Below are 20,265 nucleotides of genomic sequence, written 5' to 3'. Positions count from 1 at the left end.
TCTAGTCTTGTCACCTTTCGGAGAGAAAAATAAGACATATAAAGGCATTCATTCTAAAATAGCAAACCAATGCCAGAGTTCTTGATGATGGCCAAATGGTGAGACAAGCTAAATGGCCATAACAACCACGAGAAATGCATGTAATAAGACAAGCCAACACTGGTGTATTATTAAAAGCATAAACACAAACACGCAGAACATTCTATGAGCATAGTTTTCAAGAGTTTTAGGATACTCAAAAACACGAAAGACACGCCACAACCCTTTATTTAGTAGCTATATATGGCGTGACTCCAGTTCAATGAACGACAAGCATCCAGATCACTCGTCGTCGTAGCTCTTGTGGTGGTGGTGGTGGTGCTTATAGCGAGGGTGCTTATTCTCTTCTTCATCATCAGAGCCTTGCTTATAGCGAGACTGCTTCTTCTCTTCATCATCATCAGAACCATGCTTATAGCGAGACTGCCTCTTCTCTTCATCATCATCAGAGCCATCACCCCCCTGCAAAAGTTTATACGTGATCAGTCAAATGTAAACCGATATATTCATCGAAAATGCTTATTCCAATTGAAATTCTATGTTTTTATATCCACATCAGTAATTGACAACAAAGGAGTGTCGAGTTTAAGTGTAACTGAAGCAAAGAGAAGGCATCTTAACAAGTTAAAAAGAGAGGAATCCAAAACAGTGATTCTAGCCCAAAAGAGTGTAACAAAAATTCTACATTGACTAATAAACAGGTATTTCGACTAATGAATATGTAAGAAAAAACACTTCTTAATCCACAAAGAGCTATAACACGACCTTCAAATATATACAAAGGCAAAATTGAACTCTTCCACAGTAACCATATACATAAAAGGTCAAAGGCTTGGGAATGTGAGCTTAGACATAGATATGATATCAGAGTGAATGTGAATATATGACCATAAAAGTTAGAAGATTAATCTCACATATTTCTTGCGACCATGACTCTCCTCGCCGTAGCCGTACTTGGGACGATCCTCATCATCATCACGCCTCTCATAACTAGGCTTACGATAACCCTCTTCCTCAGACCGCCCATAACTTGGTCTCCCGTATTCTCCTTCTCCTTCTTGGCTCTCGTAACTTGGCTTCCCATAGCTTGGCCTCTTTGGTGACTCATCCCCATAAGAGGGCTTCACATACTCAGACGCTCCATAGCCGGAACTCTCATTTTCCGTCTTGCGACCATACCCTGATCCATATTCAGAACTGGGTTCCTCCGATTCAGGTCTCCGGCCATACCCAGATCCGTATTCCGATACGGGTTCCGGCTGTCTGACATACCCAGACCCGTATTCCGATACGGGTTCAGGCTGTCTGCCATACCCAGACCCGTATTCCGATACGGGTTCCGGCTGCCTGCCATACCCAGACCCGTATTCCGATACAGGTTCCGGCTGTCTTCCATACCCAGACCCATATTCAGATTCAGGTTCCGGCTTTCTGCCATACCCAGATCCATATTCCGATTCAGGTTCGGGCTTTCGACCGTACCCAGATCCGTATTCCGGCTGGTCATACTCACTCTTCCCGCCATGCCCAGACCCGTATTCAGATCCAGGCCTCTCCGATCCGTAGTGTGCCTCAGGCTGAAACCCATAAGCCGGCTCAGGTCTCTCTCCCTGAGGGTGGCCCCCACCAGGGTTGAAGCCATAGGCTGGTCCAGGACGGGGCTTGTGGCGGGCGTAGCTGCTGTACTCGACGTCAAGAGCCTCGTCGGCGTAAGCAGAGGGCTCACTGCGGGAGGAGAACTGGGGGCGATCGTAGTCAAAATCATCAGTCAAAGGAGGGTAACATGTCTCTTCGCAAGGAGGGATGGGACGACCATAGGTGAGGTGAATGTCGTATCCGCCACCATACGGCGTCGGATCGTACTCGTCGAAGTCATCAACGGCGTCTTCGTCTCTGTAGTAAGGCATTGTTCCGATCCCAACGATAAAAAAAGTCTGGAGGAAAATATTAGACAGATAAAGTCGGATCAGGCAGGGACACGTACTTATAACAGGTGCTTGACTATGTCGAACGACGTCGTTTACGGAAGACATGTGGTTGGATATTATGAAAACGAAAGCGGGTTGTGGATTTCCGGGTCGGGTTTATTTATGAATGAATTGATCATAAAAATCTTACACAGGACCGACCTCATGATGTGATTGTCGGCATATGTTTTTTTTTTTGAAGGATTTTTCTTTTTCTTTTTCTTTTTTAAGTAGTAAATATAATTGAATTGGGTGACTTATTAGGGAATTTTAAAATATATAGTGACATAAAAGTTGGAGATAATTGTGTGGATGTTGTTGGAAATGAGAAATAACCAATTATTTTCTTTCATTTTTAACTTTACACTTTTGTTCTTGTTTCATATTTACTCTTAATGGTAATATCTCTTCAAAATTTCACATAAATAGTAAAATCATTTTTTATTTTATTCTATAACTTTTGATATTGTTAAGAAATTACACGCCTACACGTATAATTTGAAGGTAGAAGAGTTTGTCCAGCAGTCTTAAATTTGTATTCAATCATGTTGCATATAATAATAATTTGGAAAAAAAATTAAAAATTATGAGAATTCTAAAACATCTCCTATTTCATGTTTTTCTTCTCTTTTTTTTTTTGTGTTGACAAAAGGTTATTCTAATTTTTTTACTATTATATATTATACTGTTAAAAATCAAATGAAGAAATATTTAATAAACTTATATTCACTTACATAATTATTAGAAGAAATTACATTTTATATGAGATTTTTAATAGAGTGTACAAAAATATGTTTTTTTTAAAAGTTAATTTATGGCTTTTTTTTTAAAAAAAAAAATTAATCTATGCCTTTTTTTAAGATTTTTTACTTTTATAGGTTTATTTTACTAAAATATATAATGTATAAAAGTTAGTTTATGTCATAGTTTTACTCTTAATCAAGTATTAATTTGGTAGGGTATGTTTGTAATTTGATCATTTTTTCAGCTTATTTGTTTTTTATATTATTTTTATAGAACTAATTTTATATTAAATTTTTCTTTGGTTGTTTTGCAATTTTTTTTTTATATGAATTGTGTTTATTATTTTTTTTATTTGTTATAAATATTTTTTCCTTATTTTTATATTTTACGTTTCTTTTTTCAAATCATGGGTAAGGTAACTAGTTACTTAATTGATCTTTAACAATTATGTAAAAAAAAATCCTAGAGCTAGGTTAAATAACATGTACCAGAAGGAGAAATCAGCTACTTTGAAAGGAGTAACCTTCTGCAACAAGAGGGGTAACCAGTTACCGTAAGAGGGGTGACGGGTTACTCATATTAAATATGAAAATAAACATCAAATCTGAATGAAAAAGAGGAAGAACACTTCATTAAAAAAATAAAGAAGTAACTATGACTTTAGTAACATAGGTAACCAGTTACCATAAATAACCCAGAATTATACACACACATCATAACGTGAAGGTAACCAATTACCCCAGAAATATATACACAAAAAACGTGAATGTAACTAGTTACCCCCTGAAATATACACACAAATAATGGGAAGGTAACAAGTTTCCACAAATTTGAAGATAGAAAAAAAAAATCAAATCCATCCCCTTTCTCTTCTCTCCCATCTTCTTCATTTAATTTTTTTTTTTCTAGATTTGAATATTCTCATCAAGGTAACTTGTTACCCATTCACGTTTTCATATTTTTATTAGTTTTCTTTCCAAATTTGGTATTCCTATAAAGGTTATAGTAAAAGGAAAATGCTGAAAAAAAAATTACAATAATAAAAGATAATAAATAAAAAAAATAGTAAAATAATTATGTAATGTTAAAGTATGTGTGAAAAAAAAGAAAAAAATAAAGAAATGGAATGAGAAAAGAATAAGTACAAAAAAAGAAGAAAAAGGAAGGAAAAAGAACTTACGAAAGAAAAGTAAAAAAAATATGAAAAAAACAAAACAAAATAAATGATGAAGGAAAAAAATGAATGAATAAAAATGAAAAGAAGAAGAAGAAAAATAATTGAGAACTGAAAAGAAAAAAATGAATGAAAAAAATGAAAAAAAAAAATGGAAGAAGAAAAAAAGAAAGAATAAAAGCTCATATATGTGAAAAAAGAAAAAAAATGGGAGGAGAAAATAATAAATAAAAAAATGAAGAAAAAATATAAGGAAAAAAATAAAATAAAAATAAAGAAAACTGAAAAAATATGAAAAAAAAAACAAAACAATACAAATGAAATAAAAAAATAGATATAAATTAAGGAAGAAGAATGAAAAAATGGAAAGAAAAAAAGATAAAGGAAAAAATTGGTGAAAACAAAAAAGAAAAAGGAAAATATTGAAGAAAAAATAAGTAAGGAAAAAAAGAAAGAAAAAATAACTGAAAAAATGAAGGAAAAAATAAAATAACCTTCAAAATAAAAAAAAAATATAACTATGATAAAAATTGTGGTATTTTCATATTTTAGTTAGCTACTAATTATGTTTCTCATACATTAATTTTGTGTTTAATAAATTTTCTCATACAAATTAAGAAAAATATAATTCCTATAATTTTGTACATTAATAGTATAAAAGCTATATTTTTTAAAAATTTCCTAATTATTATTTTTTAAAGAAAAAAACCTAGAACCTTAAAACTCTTAGTTTTTTTTCTTAAATATTAAGAACTTTTGTTTAAAAAAAAAAACTTTGGAATTCCAAATTTTCATAATTATCTACCCAAAAACTAAAAAAGGTAGTTATTTTTCTTTCTTACTAGTCATGTATGTCATTGCTATCCCTTACTTCATTTTCATATTTGTAAGAGTGATTCTTATATGAACTTTTTCAAATATATAATATTTTACGTTGAATTATGTAAATTTTGATGTATTAATGCATGCACAATTTGTGTAAAAAAATGGGTTACAATCATAACTCTTTTTCTAGAGGTGTTTGCAATAAAAAAAAAAAGTAAATGATTTTTTTAATAATTTGAGAGGAAAAAAAGTCGTTACGTTAAACTTATCATTGATGAAATTAAAATAAATAACGAAAAAAAAAAAAGGGGTAAGAATGGCAGAAGAATAGAAGATGCACAGACTCAGTAACATTATCTCCCTCGTACCGCGTAAATTTAAGACAGCGAAACAAATAACAAGATTCTACTTTTGGATTAACATACAAAATTTATATTAAATCTAAAAAATAAAAAAAATAAATTAAAGAGATTCTACTACTTTGGGCTTTAGCGGTTTAGCTCTGCGTTTTCCCTCAGCAATCGAATCGACCTCATCGTCAGCCATTGCATTTGCAGATCGAAAAAACAAAGACCCAGCACACTTCCACGCCGACCCATCTTCATTTTTAATGGCGGCGGGCCCTGTTATCTTAAGAGTGGCACAAGACGGCTCCGGTGACTTCCGTACAGTTCAGGAAGCAATTGACTCTGTTCCTCTCTGCAACACCCGTCGAACTGTGATTCGTCTGTCACCCGGAATTTATCGACAGCCCGTGTACGTACCCAAGACCAAGAACTTCATCACCCTCGCCGGTCTGTGCCCGGAGGACACTGTTCTCACCTGGAATAATACCGCCACCAAAATCGAACACCACCAAGTAAATCTGATTTTGGCTTCTACCCACTTGGGTTCTAGTTACGTTTATGTTGTTTTGGGCTTTAATCTTTTTTCTTTTGGCAGGCGCCCCGTGTGATTGGTACTGGGACTTTTGGGTGTGGGAGCACTATTGTTGAAGGGGAGGACTTCATTGCCGAAAATGTCACTTTTGAGAACTCTTCTCCTGAGGTAAAGTTTTTGTCACTTCTCTTAATTTTGATTTAGAATCTGTGTACTTTGATCCCATTTCCATATAGAACTCGTTGCTGGTAGTTGAGGTTTTGAGTACTAAAATGAAGAAACAAAAAATTGTACCTTTTGGTTTCTTTTGGCTGATATACTTTATTTTGTTTTTTTTAAAGGGATGCCATATTCTTCTTTCTAAGTTCATTTTTTTCCTTTTTTTATGTTTCAAAGGGTTCAGGCCAAGCTGTGGCGATCAGAGTGACAGCTGACCGATGTGCCTTCTACAATTGCAGATTCCTTGGATGGCAGGTATGTCCACTGTCATTGGGAGTAAGAGTTTTGCTAGGTTGATCTTATTATACTCATCGAGTCATGGATCCATTGATTAATTGCTTTTATGCACAACTATAACAAAACCCTTTGAGAGATGATTTGTAAGAAGTTATCAAAATTTACGCAACCAGAGGATTTATGTGTATATAACTTAATGCAGGATACTCTATACTTGCATTATGGAAAGCAGTATCTCAAAGATTGTTATATTGAAGGAAGCGTGGATTTCATATTTGGCAATAGCACTGCCCTTTTGGAGCATTGTCATATACATTGCAAGGCAGCTGGCTTCATAACTGCCCAGAGTAGGAAGTCCTCTCAAGAGGCAACTGGTTATGTGTTCTTGAGGTGTGTTATTGGACATTTATGTTTTTTGCTTTATTTTATCAAGTTCTTTGGTATTGGAACAAGTATTTCAATCTTATAAGCTATTTGGGTAATTACAATTTGATTTGTGTATCTAGATTTTCACCGTGTGGAAAATGAATGTTAAGGTAGTTCAAGAAAAGAACAAGTGACTACAGTAAGCCAAACCACTGGAAATATTATAGTGGGAGTGGTCTTAGTATGTGAAACGATATAAGTCATGAACTCAAACTATGAATCAAAACTATCATTTTAGTTACCAACAACTGTCCTTATTCAAACCAACTTCAAATATTCTGACGAATTCCGAGTTCAATTTATTATTCTGGGCTCTGTCCAGACCACTTATAAATTGGGAATTATGGAATCATTCTATAAATACATTTCTCTTGGTTAGCTTCTATGTAATATCTGTTTTTTTTTTTTTTGGCCAACTTATGGTATGTAACACAACACTAGTTGCCATAGCAAGCATTTCGTTGAAATTTCAACTACATGTTGTACAACACATGTTGCACTATGGTAGTCAATATTTTCTCTGAAATTAGTTCGTGCATCTGATTTTCTGAATTAATGTCGTCTTTATTACCAGTATCATACCTCTTCCAGACAGATTTACTCTTAAATGTTCTTCTTCTTTTTCTCTCTTTTAGTCTTTTGCTGCAACAGCTATCTGGTTTTTGTGTTCTCTACTGATCAAACTGTGTGGGATTGATGTAGATGTGTGATCACTGGCAATGGAGGAACTCCATATGCATATCTAGGACGACCATGGGGACCTTTCGGAAGAGTCGTTTTTGCTTACACGTATATGGATGGATGCATCAATCATGTTGGCTGGCATAACTGGAATAAAGTAGAGAATGAAAGAAGTGCTTGCTTTTATGAGTACAGGTATACTCTCTTAACATGCATCTGCTAAGTTCTGATGAAATTTTTTATGAGATCTAAGAGTTGGTGCCAAAAAAAGAGAACAAAAGACAATTCTATTTGCATCATATTAATCAGTTTTTCTATTCGACAAACTTTATCTGAAATGACTTGTACATTATGAAATTGTATTGATTTTGTTGGTCACTTTAGATGGTCTATTTGTCTAAATTGACCGTCAACAAATTGCAGCCTTGAAAACCTTCTCATTTTGCTTGTTCATTAGAGTTAATATACAGAGGAGCCTTTGCTGAATTGCAATTAAAAAAATAAGCTTGAATCGGTTAACTGCAGGTGTTTTGGACCTGGTAGTTGCCCCCCAAAGCGGGTGACATGGTGTAGAGAGCTGATGGACGAGGAAGCGGGACAGTTCCTTATGCACGCTTTCATTGATCCAAACGCAGAAAGGCCTTGGCTTGCCCAAAGAATGGCATTGAGGATACCATTTTCGGCTTAAACGATTCAACCAATGATGACACGTTGGATACTTCACTAGCTGATAGATGATCAGAGAACCGGGGTTATTGAAAGCTTGCCTTTATAGAGTGTGGATAATATGTTCTCTAACTTTGGCGCCCCTTTTATACATGAAAGCTCCCTTTGAACTTATATTTAGCACTTGGAACATAGATATGCTGCTAATGTTTGAAATAATGGTGTCTTACTACTTGATAATTGTTGCTTGTTTATTACATCTGTCGTTATTAAATCGCAGAATTCATTTATAGGGAAAAAAAAAGGTAAATTAATAAGAGAGAATACCTAGGTACTGAATGAAGAAAATGGGGTTTAAGTCTGCATCAAAATCCTGGAGAAACATAGAGGTGGAATGGAGATGCGGGGGATCGAACCCCGTACCTCTCGCATGCAAAGCGAGCGCTCTACCATTTGAGCTACATCCCCTTTTTGGTTATCTTTATTTTAACATATTAATTATTTGGGTTATGAAATATACATCATTATATTTATACCCAAAAATATATATAGGCATCCTATTATTAAAAAAAAAATTAACACTTTTTCTCAATATTGGTTTTGACATTCTTGTATTTCTTTTTTTTTTTGTTGTTGTTAATTTCAATCATTTTATTTTATCTTGTTTTCATAATTTATTTTAAAAATAAATTTCTATTTTTTTTGTTTTAATTTTTTATTTAAATATTTAAAATGTATATTATTTATATGTATTTTTTAGAATTTGAAAAAGGAAAAATATTAGAATAATGTGAGTATAAGTTAAAAAAATAATTATATGTAATGCTCCAAAATCTCTAATGAGGTTTAATGGTTGGATTAGTAAGCCGGGAGGGTCATAATTGATTTATTATGCCATTAAATGATTATATGCATGTTTATGTGAATTATATTATTATATGTTAAATACATGCATGCTGGTCTACATTTCATGATAGGGGCATTTTGGTAATTTGGCCCGTTGAGGGCATAATTGTATATTTGCATGCATGTTGGTGATTATTGATGAGGCCACATTATAATGTGAATTTGTTCAAGCTTTTCGACTTGAGACAATCTTTTAATGCAAGTTAGCGGTTTGGTCATAACGGGGTTGATTTCGGGGCTCGGGGTGAGTCTTGGGGTAATTTGGTGATTAGAATATTACCGGGAATTAAAAGGGTAATGGGATATGATTTATTAGTATTTGAGAATATTGGGAATAACAGGAATTGGAGAGTGTTAATTAAGATTAACGAGATAGGCAGAAAATGACGGTTTTACCCTTAGAAGCCTTTAAAGGACTTTAAATGACCTAGGGGCAATATTGTCTTTTCACCTTTAAGGATTATATTAACCATTGAGGTCTTTAGAAACCTTGCAAAACAGAGCTTCTTTTTCTCCTTCTCCCGATAGTCTTTTCTCTTCCTTTTCTCTTTGGATTTTTGAGCTTAATTTAAGGAACCAAGCTAGGGAAGTGAACCTTGAGAGTCTAGGGTTGTGCTCCACCATTGAAGAGGGTTCTATACTGAGCTTGAGGTAAGTTTCTATCCATTAAAACTCAGGTTTTATACTCTGTTTTCATTTGGTTTTCAGATTGGTTTTTGAGTTGGATAATTGAGGATTGATGGGAGTTTTTGGCTATGATTGATTGGGTTATGATGCCTAGGACTTGTAGAGTGGTTATTTGGGTTCAATTGGGAGTTTGAACGAGGTTTGGGAGTATGATTTTCAGGTTGGAAATGGAAGAGTCGAAGGAGGGAAAAACCAGGGCAGTTCTGCCTGGTCCTAGCGCTACAACGCTAGCCAGGGCAAAACTCCCCTGCTTGAAGCGTTGGGGCGCTAGGGGGGCAGCGCTGTAGCGCTACCCTGCTTTTCCAAATTTCTATTTTGAGCACTTTTTAGGGTTTTTGGCTTGGGATTTCAAATCCTAAGGCTTGGGATCGAATCTACTCATAGTTTGGGTACTATTCAAGGTCCCGGGAGTGAGGTTTAGATCATGAACCTTTCATTGCTCATTTTCATTGATGGATGTTATATTTGGTTATGACTAGGTGACCGCTAAGGAATCAAAGGAATCGATCATTCTCAAGGGTCATTCTTTTACTGTTTCTCGCTCGATCCAGAGGTAAGAAAACTGCACCCCATATGTGACATGCATGGTTATTCATGAAGCATGTTGAGTGATGTATATGTGGACATTGATTGCATATCAAATGCTTAGCAAATCTTGCTTACTTGTGTATGGCTCTAACCCATAAGTTAGAAATTGGCACGAGTCGTATGGTATTGGCTTAAGAGTCAAGAACAGCACTGATGTGTTCAGCACAAGCCGAAATGATTAGATCTGTTATCCCTATTTTCATCCCAACATTCATGGCTCCGCATATTGAGTCCATGGGCCACCCTGAAGGGAATTAAGGCCCAGATCAGGCCCCATAGACGAGGAAGGAGTGAGCTTTGGCGGCCCAAATATCAGTAAAGCCCAAATGGTGTCCCAGAATAGAATTCGAGACCATGAAGTTGGCATGTTGCATGTTCCCGAACCCTTTGTCCGGTGTCGCCCGAGATGTGATGAAGATATCGTTTCCTCCAAGTCTAAAAATAGATCGAGACAACAATGGATGAACCCGGATCCTGGTAAACGAACCAGGATCCTGGTAAACGAACTAGGATCCTGGTAAATGAAGAGGGATGTTAGTAAATGGACCCGGACCAAGCGACCAGGTTGGGTGTGATAAGTTGTCCCCGATACTGACATCACCCCGAGAAACACGGAGTTTTGTCCCCATAACTAACCTGCAGAAGAGGTTACATACGGAGTGTACGCCGTTAGTTCAGAATTGTACTGCCACTACTCTGACAGATCCTCTCCCCTGGATCTCCTTTGAAGCCCAAGCGAACCAGACTAAAGCTGTGTACTATTGTCAGTCTTATAGCGTGATTAAGCTCAGGGCGGCCCAGTGGGCCCTGATTAGTGCGTTTTATTTGTTAAAATCCTTTGTATTAAGCCTCCATCAGTGAGCAAATAGTTTTTATACCCTTATTGGGCCCGGATTAGTCTGGCCCAAACCCAGCGCACTCAACTGCCTATAAATATGAACAGTAGTGCACTTGGAAGGGGATCCGATTCTTCTCTTTTAAGCATACATTCTGCTCAAGTTCAGAGAGATCTTATTACTTAAGCTCCTAAAATCTCTAATACAATCGACTCGTGGACTAAGGCTCTTTAACGCCTCAACCATGTAGAATTCCTTGTGTGATAATCTACGTTCTTCTCTTTCTAAGCTCTCTTATCTCTTATAATTCTAGTTTCTGAAAAACTCGGTAAACATTTTGGTGCTTTCATTGAGAGCCGAGGAAAGCTTTTTGAAAAAAGATATCGGATATCTATAACAATGGTGAACACAAGACATATAACGTTCGACCCTGCTCAACAAGAACGAGGCAATGGAAAACCACTGCCCAATCAGCCTCTCCCTCAAAATCAACCTGAGGATACACCTTATCAAATGCCCCAGCTTGACAAATCACAGAACTATGAAGACGGGATGGATTATGAGGAAGATTACTATGAGGAAGAGGAGGGAAATGAAGGGGAATACCATAATCATGAAGCTGAGGATCCGGTGATCCCAGAAGAAGTAGACCTCGACCAGGAGGACCCAGAGGTGCAAAACTAAGGCGACAAGTCCTGGACCAAGAGGCCAGGATAGCTAAACAGAAAGAAGCCACTCACCAGATGCAAGAATCCCTCCTGGCCCTGCAAGCTTTCATTGATGCCCAAGGGTTGGCGGCCGACCCTCCAGTTGTTCCACCTCCAGGGACACGACCGTCTGCCCTGCAGGTTAGGGCCAATGTGCCCGAAAATGCGAGGTCGATCCCTCCTCCGAGACAAGATCCCGAACACGACCCACCTAACCCGGCTCAAGAAAAAGGGAAGGCCAAAGCGACCGACCTCGAGAGAAAAGCGAACCCCCAGAGGAAAACTCCTCCCATTCAGAAAACAGGGGCCAACCCAGGGCCACTCTCTAGGAGAGAAAAGGTGCGTCCCATCCCAGGACGGGATCACCCAATCAATTCGCGGCCCCGAGCTGTCCCTAGACAGACTGGACGGGAACAACATTTCCACCCCAGCACCTCCGTGAATAAAAAGCATCGAGGGCGCTAGCATGCTGACGAGCTAGACGCCCTTAGTTCAGGGGACAACACGTCCTGAGTAGACATGTGCGACGGGCTGAACGCTCGAAAGGAGCGGGCCTGCAAAGAAAAGATCTGCCCCCCGAGGGGGAGATCTGAGAAACAACCTCAACGATAGGAGGAACGAGAGGGTCCCCCTGGACGATGGTATGGCCAGGCAGTTCATGGAATGACTGGCCACATTAAAGAAGGTCACGGATCGCCTGGTCCGTAAGCAGAAGGGAGGAGGTTCCGATTCTGAGGAAAAGGAAAAGGAACCCTGCGCCAAACACATCCTGAATGTGGTGCTCCCCAAAGGGTTCAAAATTTCGAATTTGCCCGCTTATACCAAGAACACAGATCCTAGAGACCATCTATCGGGCTACAATCGGTTAATGATTGTAGCCCACGTCTGCGACAACGGAAAATGCCTCTGCTTTTCAATTACTTTAGATGGACCTGCAGAGGAATGGTGGAAGAGGCTCAAGCCAGGATCCATCCAGTCCTGGTCCGGACTACAGTCGGCGTTCAAAAACGCAAACAGTTTGTGGCCGCCATGAGGATGGATATGCAGATCAGTGCCCTCGCTAACATTAAGCAACTCCCCCACGGAGACTCTGAGGGCCTACATCCAGCGCTTCACGGAGGAAACCTCGAAAACCAAGGTGGATGATGAACAATGCTTGGTGGCCCTACAGTCTGGGATCCGAGTTGGGTCCCCCCTCTGGGACGACATGCAGTGTAGTAAGGAAGCCACCTTCGAAGAATTCATAAGGAGGGCACAAGGCTTTATCAACTGGGAAGAGGCCCGAATCCAGGCCTTCGGATGGCAGCCGGCTCCCCAGCCAAGTGCCCAAACCTTTCTGAGGTACGGGATACAATATCTAACCCTCAGTATCTAGCACCCCCGATAGCACCAGGATCGACGGGTACTCCTAGAATGACTGTTGGGCCCCAACAATCTATGGTCCTAGGTCTTCCGGGTACGCGCCGACCTAGTCCACCACATTGACCGGGTACGAGATGGCACCAGTCGAGTACAGTGCTGCTCCCGGCGAGGCCCAGCTGTCCCAGATGAGGGGGACAGAGGCAAGCGCAAACCCCTCACGGGGGAAGAGATCGGGGAAAGGACAAAACCGATCTGAGCCTTCTAAGAAGGGCTACGAGCCCCAGTATTCAGAGTACACTAATTTAGTGGATACCAAGGAAAACATATACCTGGCCACGGAAAGGACGATTGTAACGCCCTACTACCTTAGAGTCGTTACTAAGTGGGTTTTAAAAGAAACTTTGTGCAATGAACTCGCTAACCGAGGTTTTTAAAACAAAAGTGTGACTAAGCAAAAGTTAAGGTTGTAATCTTTAAAAATGCGTTGTTTCATTGAAAACTTCTAGTATTTAACATTTGGGATCCCAAAATATGGTTTGAAAACTATTTACAACTTAAAATAAGTTTACAGTTGATTAATTATTAAAATCATAGATTATTACAGCCATTTCTCGATTTGTGCCCCCAACCAAAGCAGTCAGGCAGGCCAAACATGTACGCGTCGCTTCACGCTCTCCGTACTCATGGCTGGTTGACTCAATCTTTGCCCTTACCTGTGACACAGAGCACCCGTGAGCCGAAGCCCAGCAAGAAAACTCATACAGTATATAACATATGCGGATTATATAGTTAACATATCAGATTATCCACAGATAAATGAGTATTCCATCAAACTAAACAAACACGGCCATGCCATCCCAGAGGCATTACCTAAGCCTGGGGTCTCGGTCCTCACCATAAGGATATCCCCTGTATCCATTGGGGTCCCACCCTGTCTACAAGCACTTCACGTGCTAAGTGTTACTTCCGACCCCACTGCCGTTCTCGGCCTTTCGCCGTTCTCGGCTCCTTGCCGTTTCGGCTCTTTTGCCGTTCCCGGCTCCGTTGTCGTGCCCGGCTCCTTTGCCATTCATTCTTACTATAATCACAAATAGCATAACTTAAATAACATTCAAACATATATCAATTCAATTAAGTCTGCACCCTAACATGTAATGCAATATAGGGTCGTGCCCTGATATCAATTCAATTAAGTCTGCACCCTAACATGTAATGCAATATAGGACCGTGCCCTGATATCAATTCAATTAAGTCTACACCCTAACATGTAATGCAATATAGGGTCGTGCCCTACAATCACACTATGGGCCCATGCCCTATCCTACGGGTGCTATAGTTTTCTTACCTGTCAATTTGATAACTTTCATCACTTGACTCCTTGAGCACGATCCCACTCGAGCCTTAGCGCACACCTAAACACAGCCATAGGTCAAAGTCATCACCGAACCTCAAGTCCGAAAACCTAGCCTCGGGACCAATCCCGAGCCCCCCGGGAAGTTCTAGATCCACAAAACAAGATGGTGGAATCGAACCCCGAACCCTAGGTCAAAATCCCTTCAAAATAACCCAAAAACCCCTTTCTGGGAACAGGGTAGCGCTACAGCGCTCAAAAGAGGGCGCTATAGCGCTACAAGCAGAACTGCACCACCCCAGAAATAGGGCCTAGCGCTACAGTGCCCAAAGACTAGCGCTGTAGCGCTAGTTGCAAGCAGGAAACCCTCATTTTCTTTTTCTGCGATTTCTTTGAGCTAATCTCAACCCAAACTTCCCCAAATCCTTACCAAACTCAAAATCAAGCTTATAAAACACTCTCCACTCATCCCAAGCGTCCCAAATCCTCAAAACCCAAGCACATTCATCCCAAATCACAAAATTTACCATGATTAACCCTAAACCCAGAAATTCAGTCAAACATCAAAGTTAAAGGCTTAGAATTCATACCGTTGATGCAATTTCGACCTTGATTCAATTCCTAGACCTCCTTAGCTTGCTCTCCTCAAAGCTTGCCCAGAAATTCCCCTAAAGTTCCCATCATTCAGCTTAATTAAACAACTTAAACCAGCCAAACCCAAAACTGAAAACTCTAAAAACTTACCTCAAAAGTTGATGTGTTCTTGCTAATCCCTTGACAAATCTTCAAGTCTAACTTAGGATCCTTGATGCTCAGCCTATCCTAGCTCTCCACTGAGCTTTGCTCCAAGAAATTTGAAGAGAAATGGTGCTAGAATCCACAAACCGCCCCATTTGGAAAAACCCCTCTGTTTTCTCTCTTTTTCTTTTTCTTCCTTTTTCTTTCTTTTCCACAGCCATATCACTCTCTCTATCAATCCCACTAAGTATATAAAGCCTCAATAAACTTATCTCTAAGAAGCCAATTGACCAAAATGCCCTCCCTATTAATTCTAAACCCTTTTGTCCATGTAGGGCCATTTTAGTCATTTTACCCAATTCCCGCTAATTCCTCAAGTGTCTCTAATATTTTCCCGTTGCTTCCCAATACCTGATAAATCACCAAATATGTATTCCTCATCATCAAAATTAATCTCAATATATTCTCTAAATTCCTGTTTATACCCCCAGGCCCGCCCCGAGCCGGATATAAATTCTCGCCTGGACTTTTCCGCTAATCTGCTCTCTCTGGGATCGTCTCGAGTCACAAATCACAGATACATCCACATCACAATGTGGTCTCAACAATCAGCACGTATCAATACAGTTATGCCCAAAGTGGCCAAAATTACAATTATGCCCTTCTAACACAATCAGAGCCTACATGCATACTAATACACATAGTCATGCATCTCAAATAGTCAAATAGTCATATAACATGCTTTAAATCATAACCATGCATTTTACTCATTAAAGTCACACATAAATCCCCATATGCCCTCCAGGCACACTAATCAAGGCCCTTAAGCCTTATTAGTGAATTTGGGTCGTTACAACGGTTCACTACCGGAAACCCACCCCCATGTTCAAAGGGGGACACCAACAAGAGGTGTGCGTACCACAAAGATGTGGGTCACTTGACCGAAGAGTGTCGTCAGCTGAAGGACGAAATAGAGAATTTGATCAAGCTAGGACATCTCTACCAGTGGGTCAAGATGCCCGTGGGTGTTCCGGGAGTGCCAGAAGTTCCCGAACAACCCGTGATCCCGGGTGCACCTGGAGCGTACCAGCCCCTCCCCCAAGGGAGGATACACGACAGGCCCGGGAGCACAGGCCCCTCAAGGGGCCCCAATTGTGCAGGCACTCAGACCCGGGATGCCCTACCCCTCCGGAACCACGCCCCCGCGAGTAGATAGTCATGTAGCCACCATCTCGAGTGGGTCACACCTGGGGGGACCATCCCGGAATGATCAAAAGTGCTACCTCAGCGAGCTTGACCATAACCAAGAGGTATATGCCTTGGTCCAAGCGCCGGCCCAACGACCAAAGTTGTTGAACCTCCCCATCATCTTCACGGAAGAAGACACCCGAAACGTCCACTTCCCACATCATGATCCTCTGGTCATCGATGCCCAAATAGCTAACAAGATGGTGTCCTGAATATTGGTGGACGACGGAAGCTCCGTCAACATTTTGTTCAAGCCAGTCTTCGTCGCGATTGGCTTGACTAAGGCAGATCTGCCTCATACCCATCTCAGATCTACGGGTTCAATGGAGATTCAATACTCCCAATGGGGAAGATCCAACTACTCGTAACGCTGGGGAACGAGATCCAAGGCTCGTTCAAATTTTGTACGTTCATAGTGGTGGACTTCCCCATTGCGTACAACATCATCTTCGGTCAGCCCGCACTAGTCGATTTCGGTGCTATCACTTCCATCCGCTACCTCTGCATGAAGTTCCCATGCGACAACGGAGGGGTAGGAACGGCCCAGGGAGACCAAAAGAGCACCTGAAAGTGTTACCACATATCTGCCAAACCTATTTATATGGTCCGCGAAGAACCTCTTGAGGAAAACATCAATCCAGTCCCGCCTCCTCCCCCGGCGCGAAGGATGGTCTGGGAAGAGGACGAACTAGATCTGCGGACCGCGCACTGCCCATGGAAGAAATTGAAGAGGTGTGCATCAGCGACATCGACCCGACCAAGGTAATCCAAGTCGGGAATAACCTGAATGCAGAGGTCCGGGCCGCCATCATTGCCCGAGTGAAAGAGAACCATGATGTCCTGGCCTGGTCTCATTTGGATATGACTGGGATCGATCGCAACATCATCTGCCACGCCTTGAACATCGACAAGGGCGCGACTCCGGTCCAACTGAAACGGAGACCTCTGGGGGCGGAGAGGGCAGAGGCCCTCAAACTAGAAGTTATACTCAATCAACTTCATCCGAGAAGCTTTGTATCCCATATGGCTAGCTAATCCGGTGGTGGTGCCCAAGCCAAACGGGACGTGGAGAACTTGCATCGACTTCACAGACCTCAACAAGGCTTGCCCCAAAGATTGTTTCCCTCTACCCTGGATCGACCAAATGGTAGATGCAACATCCGGCTACGAGATCTTGGGCTGCATGGATGCCTATTCAAGCTACAACCAGATCTCAATGCATGTAGCGGACCAGGAACACACCAACTTTCAAACTGACAAGGGGGTGTACTGCTACATCGTCATGACTTTTGGACTCAAAAATGTCGGAGCCATGTATCAAAGGCTCGTCAACAGAATGTTCCAAGCCCAACTGGGAAGGAATATGGAGGTCTATATTGACAACATGTTGGTCAAGTCCAAGACCTCCGGAGGACATGCCGATGATCTGGCAGAAGCATTCGCAATCATTTGCAAGAATGGGATGAAGTTGAACCCCAAGAAGTGCACCTTTGGTGTGGCATCCGGAAAGTTCCTGGGCTTCATAGTAAGCTACCGAGGAATAGAGGCCAACCTGGACAAGATCAAAGCATTGATTGATATGCCCTCGCCACGGAAGCACAAAGCGTTCAAAGCTTGACAGGGCAAATAGCCGCCCTGAGCTGTTTTGTCTCGAAAGCCACGGACAAATGCATCCCGTTCTTTAACTTCCTTCGAGGAAGCCAAAGGTTTGAATGGTTAGCCGAATGCAGAGAGGCTTTCCAAAGACTTAAAGAGCATCTAGCCCGAGCGCCAATCTTAGTAAAGCCGGTGGATGGAGAGCTATTGTACCTCTATTTGGCCGTGACCGAACACGCCATCAGTGTCGCACTAGTACAGGAAGAAGAGAAGGCCCAGCTCCTGGTCTATTACGTAAGCAAGAGGTTATTAGGTGCAGAGTCATGATATCCACTAATCAAAAAATTGACGTTTTGCCTACTAATTGCATCCCGGAAGCTTAGGCCATACTTTCAAGCCCATGCCATAAGAGTGCTGACCAACCATCTTTTACGTCAAGTGTTACAAAAACACGTACCATTGGGGAGGCTCCTGAAGTGGTCCATGGAATTGAGTCAGTTCGACATTACGTATGTCCCCAGAATATCAATCAAGGGGCAGGCCCTGGCTGACTTTATCGTGGAATGCACCGGGATCACTAAAGATGACAATCACATCGATCCCACGGTACCCTTGTGGAAAGTTTTCGTAGACAAAGCCTCGAACGAAAATGGAGCAGGAGCCGGGATCATCCTAGTGTCACCACAAGGACACCAGTTACAAAGTGCCCTGCGATCCCAATTCAAGGCATCGAACAACGAGGCCGAGCACGAGGCCATACTGGCCGGATTACGCTTAGCCCAGGAAGTAGGGGCCGCAAGTCTGTAGGTCTATAGCGACTCCCAATTAGTTGTCAGACAAATCTCGTGGGAATACCAAACAAAAAGGGAAAAGACTTATGTGACACGAACGTGAGAGCTACTTCAATCTTTTAAGAAACACTTCATCCGCTAGATCCCCAGGGAACAAAACGTGTTTGCAAACACGTTGGAAAAACTGGCCACGGATGCTGAGGTAGAACTCTTCGGGCTTGTCCCGATCAACCATCTCCCTGCACCAAGTATTCAAGCCCCCACGATCAATGCTATAGACTACTCCACGTCCTAGATGGGACCCATCATCCAATACCTAACAACCGGGGGGTTGCCCACGGACAGGGCAGCATCCAGGAAGCTTCAGTACCAGGCCCCCAAATACATCATGATGGAAGGAAAACTCTATCGCTAAGGGCTATCCATGCCATACCTTCGATGCATATCTGGGACCGAAATGAGTGCAATCATGCACAAGGTGCACGAAGGTTTTTGCGGAGATCATACAGCCGGACTCAGCTTGTCTAAGAAAATCCTAAGGCAAGGATATTTCTGGCCAACCATGAAGAAAGACTGTGTTGATTACGTCCGCAAGTGCGAACAATGCCAAAGGTACACGAAGATCCCGCGAGCCCCTCCAACAGAAATAACTCTAATGATGAGTCCTTGGCCCTTCGCGGTGTGGGGCATCGACCTAGTAGGGTCGCTCCCAACCGGAAAGGGTGGTGTGAAATACGCTATCGTGGACGTCAACTATTACACCAAGTGGGTCGAAGCGGAACCCACGAACACCATCACCTCAAAAAAGGTCCTGGACTTCGTCATCAACAACATTGTGTGCCGATATGGCCTCCACTACAAGATCGTGTCCGACAACGGGAAGCAATTTGACAACGTCCATTTCACTGACTTCTGTGAAAGGCATGGCATCATCAAAAGCTTCTTCGCAGTCTCTAGACCTCAAGAAAACGGGCAAACAGAGGTCGTGAACAAGATCTTGAAGGGAACATTGAAGAAAAAGCTTCAAGATTGCAAAAGCAAGTGGCCAGAGGAGCTGCCCCGCGTATTATGGGCATACCGGACCACCGAAAGAACGTCTACCAGACACACTCCTTACTCCATGGTATACGGATGCGAAGGAGTCATCCCAGTGGAAACAGTTGTCCCATCCCACAAAAGGGACACATATGATCCCACTCAGAACCACGCCCTACTCCAGGAATCTTTAGACCTCATCGAGGAGATCCGGGAAGAATCCCAGGTTCAGTTGAAGATGTACCAAGGCAAGATTGCTCGGCATTTTAACTCTAAAGTTAAAAGCCGAAGGTTTGAAACCGGTGATCTAGTCCTGAGAAGAGTCTTCCCTGCAACCCAAGATCCGGGAGTGGGGGTTCTGGGCCTAAACTGGGAAGGACCATACGAAATCCAACATGAAGTGTGTCTGGGAACATATCGCTTAAGGCGACTTGATGGAACAGAGGTCCCAAGGGCCTGGAACACGGAACATCTCCGTAAGTACTATCAATAGTCAGGAGGGCATGTTCCTACTTTTAATTTTTCTTGTAAGCAATGTACGCCCCAGGGCGGTTTCTTAGTTA

The 20,265-nt window shown here is 41.4% G+C and overlaps 2 protein-coding genes and 1 non-coding gene across 3 annotated transcripts; 1 reads left to right on the top strand and 2 right to left on the bottom strand.

Annotated features, from left to right (window-relative positions):
- Positions 1-30: 30 nt before the first annotated feature.
- Positions 31-2,012, bottom strand: LOC133817962 (uncharacterized protein At5g39570). Its single transcript, XM_062250621.1, has 2 exons — positions 954-2,012; positions 31-501 (listed from the first exon to the last, which is right to left on the bottom strand). Exons 1-2 carry the CDS (start codon positions 1,944-1,946, stop codon positions 322-324), a joined length of 1,173 nt encoding a protein of 390 aa, XP_062106605.1. The 5' UTR covers positions 1,947-2,012; the 3' UTR covers positions 31-321.
- A 3,062-nt stretch (positions 2,013-5,074) lies between these two features.
- Positions 5,075-8,111, top strand: LOC133817961 (pectinesterase 31). The gene is made up of 6 exons (XM_062250620.1): positions 5,075-5,608; positions 5,692-5,796; positions 6,025-6,102; positions 6,287-6,474; positions 7,213-7,386; positions 7,717-8,111. Exons 1-6 carry the CDS (start codon positions 5,360-5,362, stop codon positions 7,877-7,879), a joined length of 957 nt encoding a protein of 318 aa, XP_062106604.1. The 5' UTR covers positions 5,075-5,359; the 3' UTR covers positions 7,880-8,111.
- A 141-nt stretch (positions 8,112-8,252) lies between these two features.
- TRNAA-UGC (transfer RNA alanine (anticodon UGC)) lies at positions 8,253-8,325 on the bottom strand. Its single transcript has one exon. It is a non-coding gene; the product is annotated as a tRNA-Ala (tRNA).
- Between the last annotated feature and the right edge of the window lie 11,940 nt (positions 8,326-20,265).

This window comes from Humulus lupulus, chromosome 2, assembly GCF_963169125.1.
Source record: "Humulus lupulus chromosome 2, drHumLupu1.1, whole genome shotgun sequence".
Lineage (NCBI taxonomy): Eukaryota > Viridiplantae > Streptophyta > Magnoliopsida > Rosales > Cannabaceae > Humulus > Humulus lupulus.
This window is presented reverse-complemented; position numbering and strand designations above follow the sequence as displayed.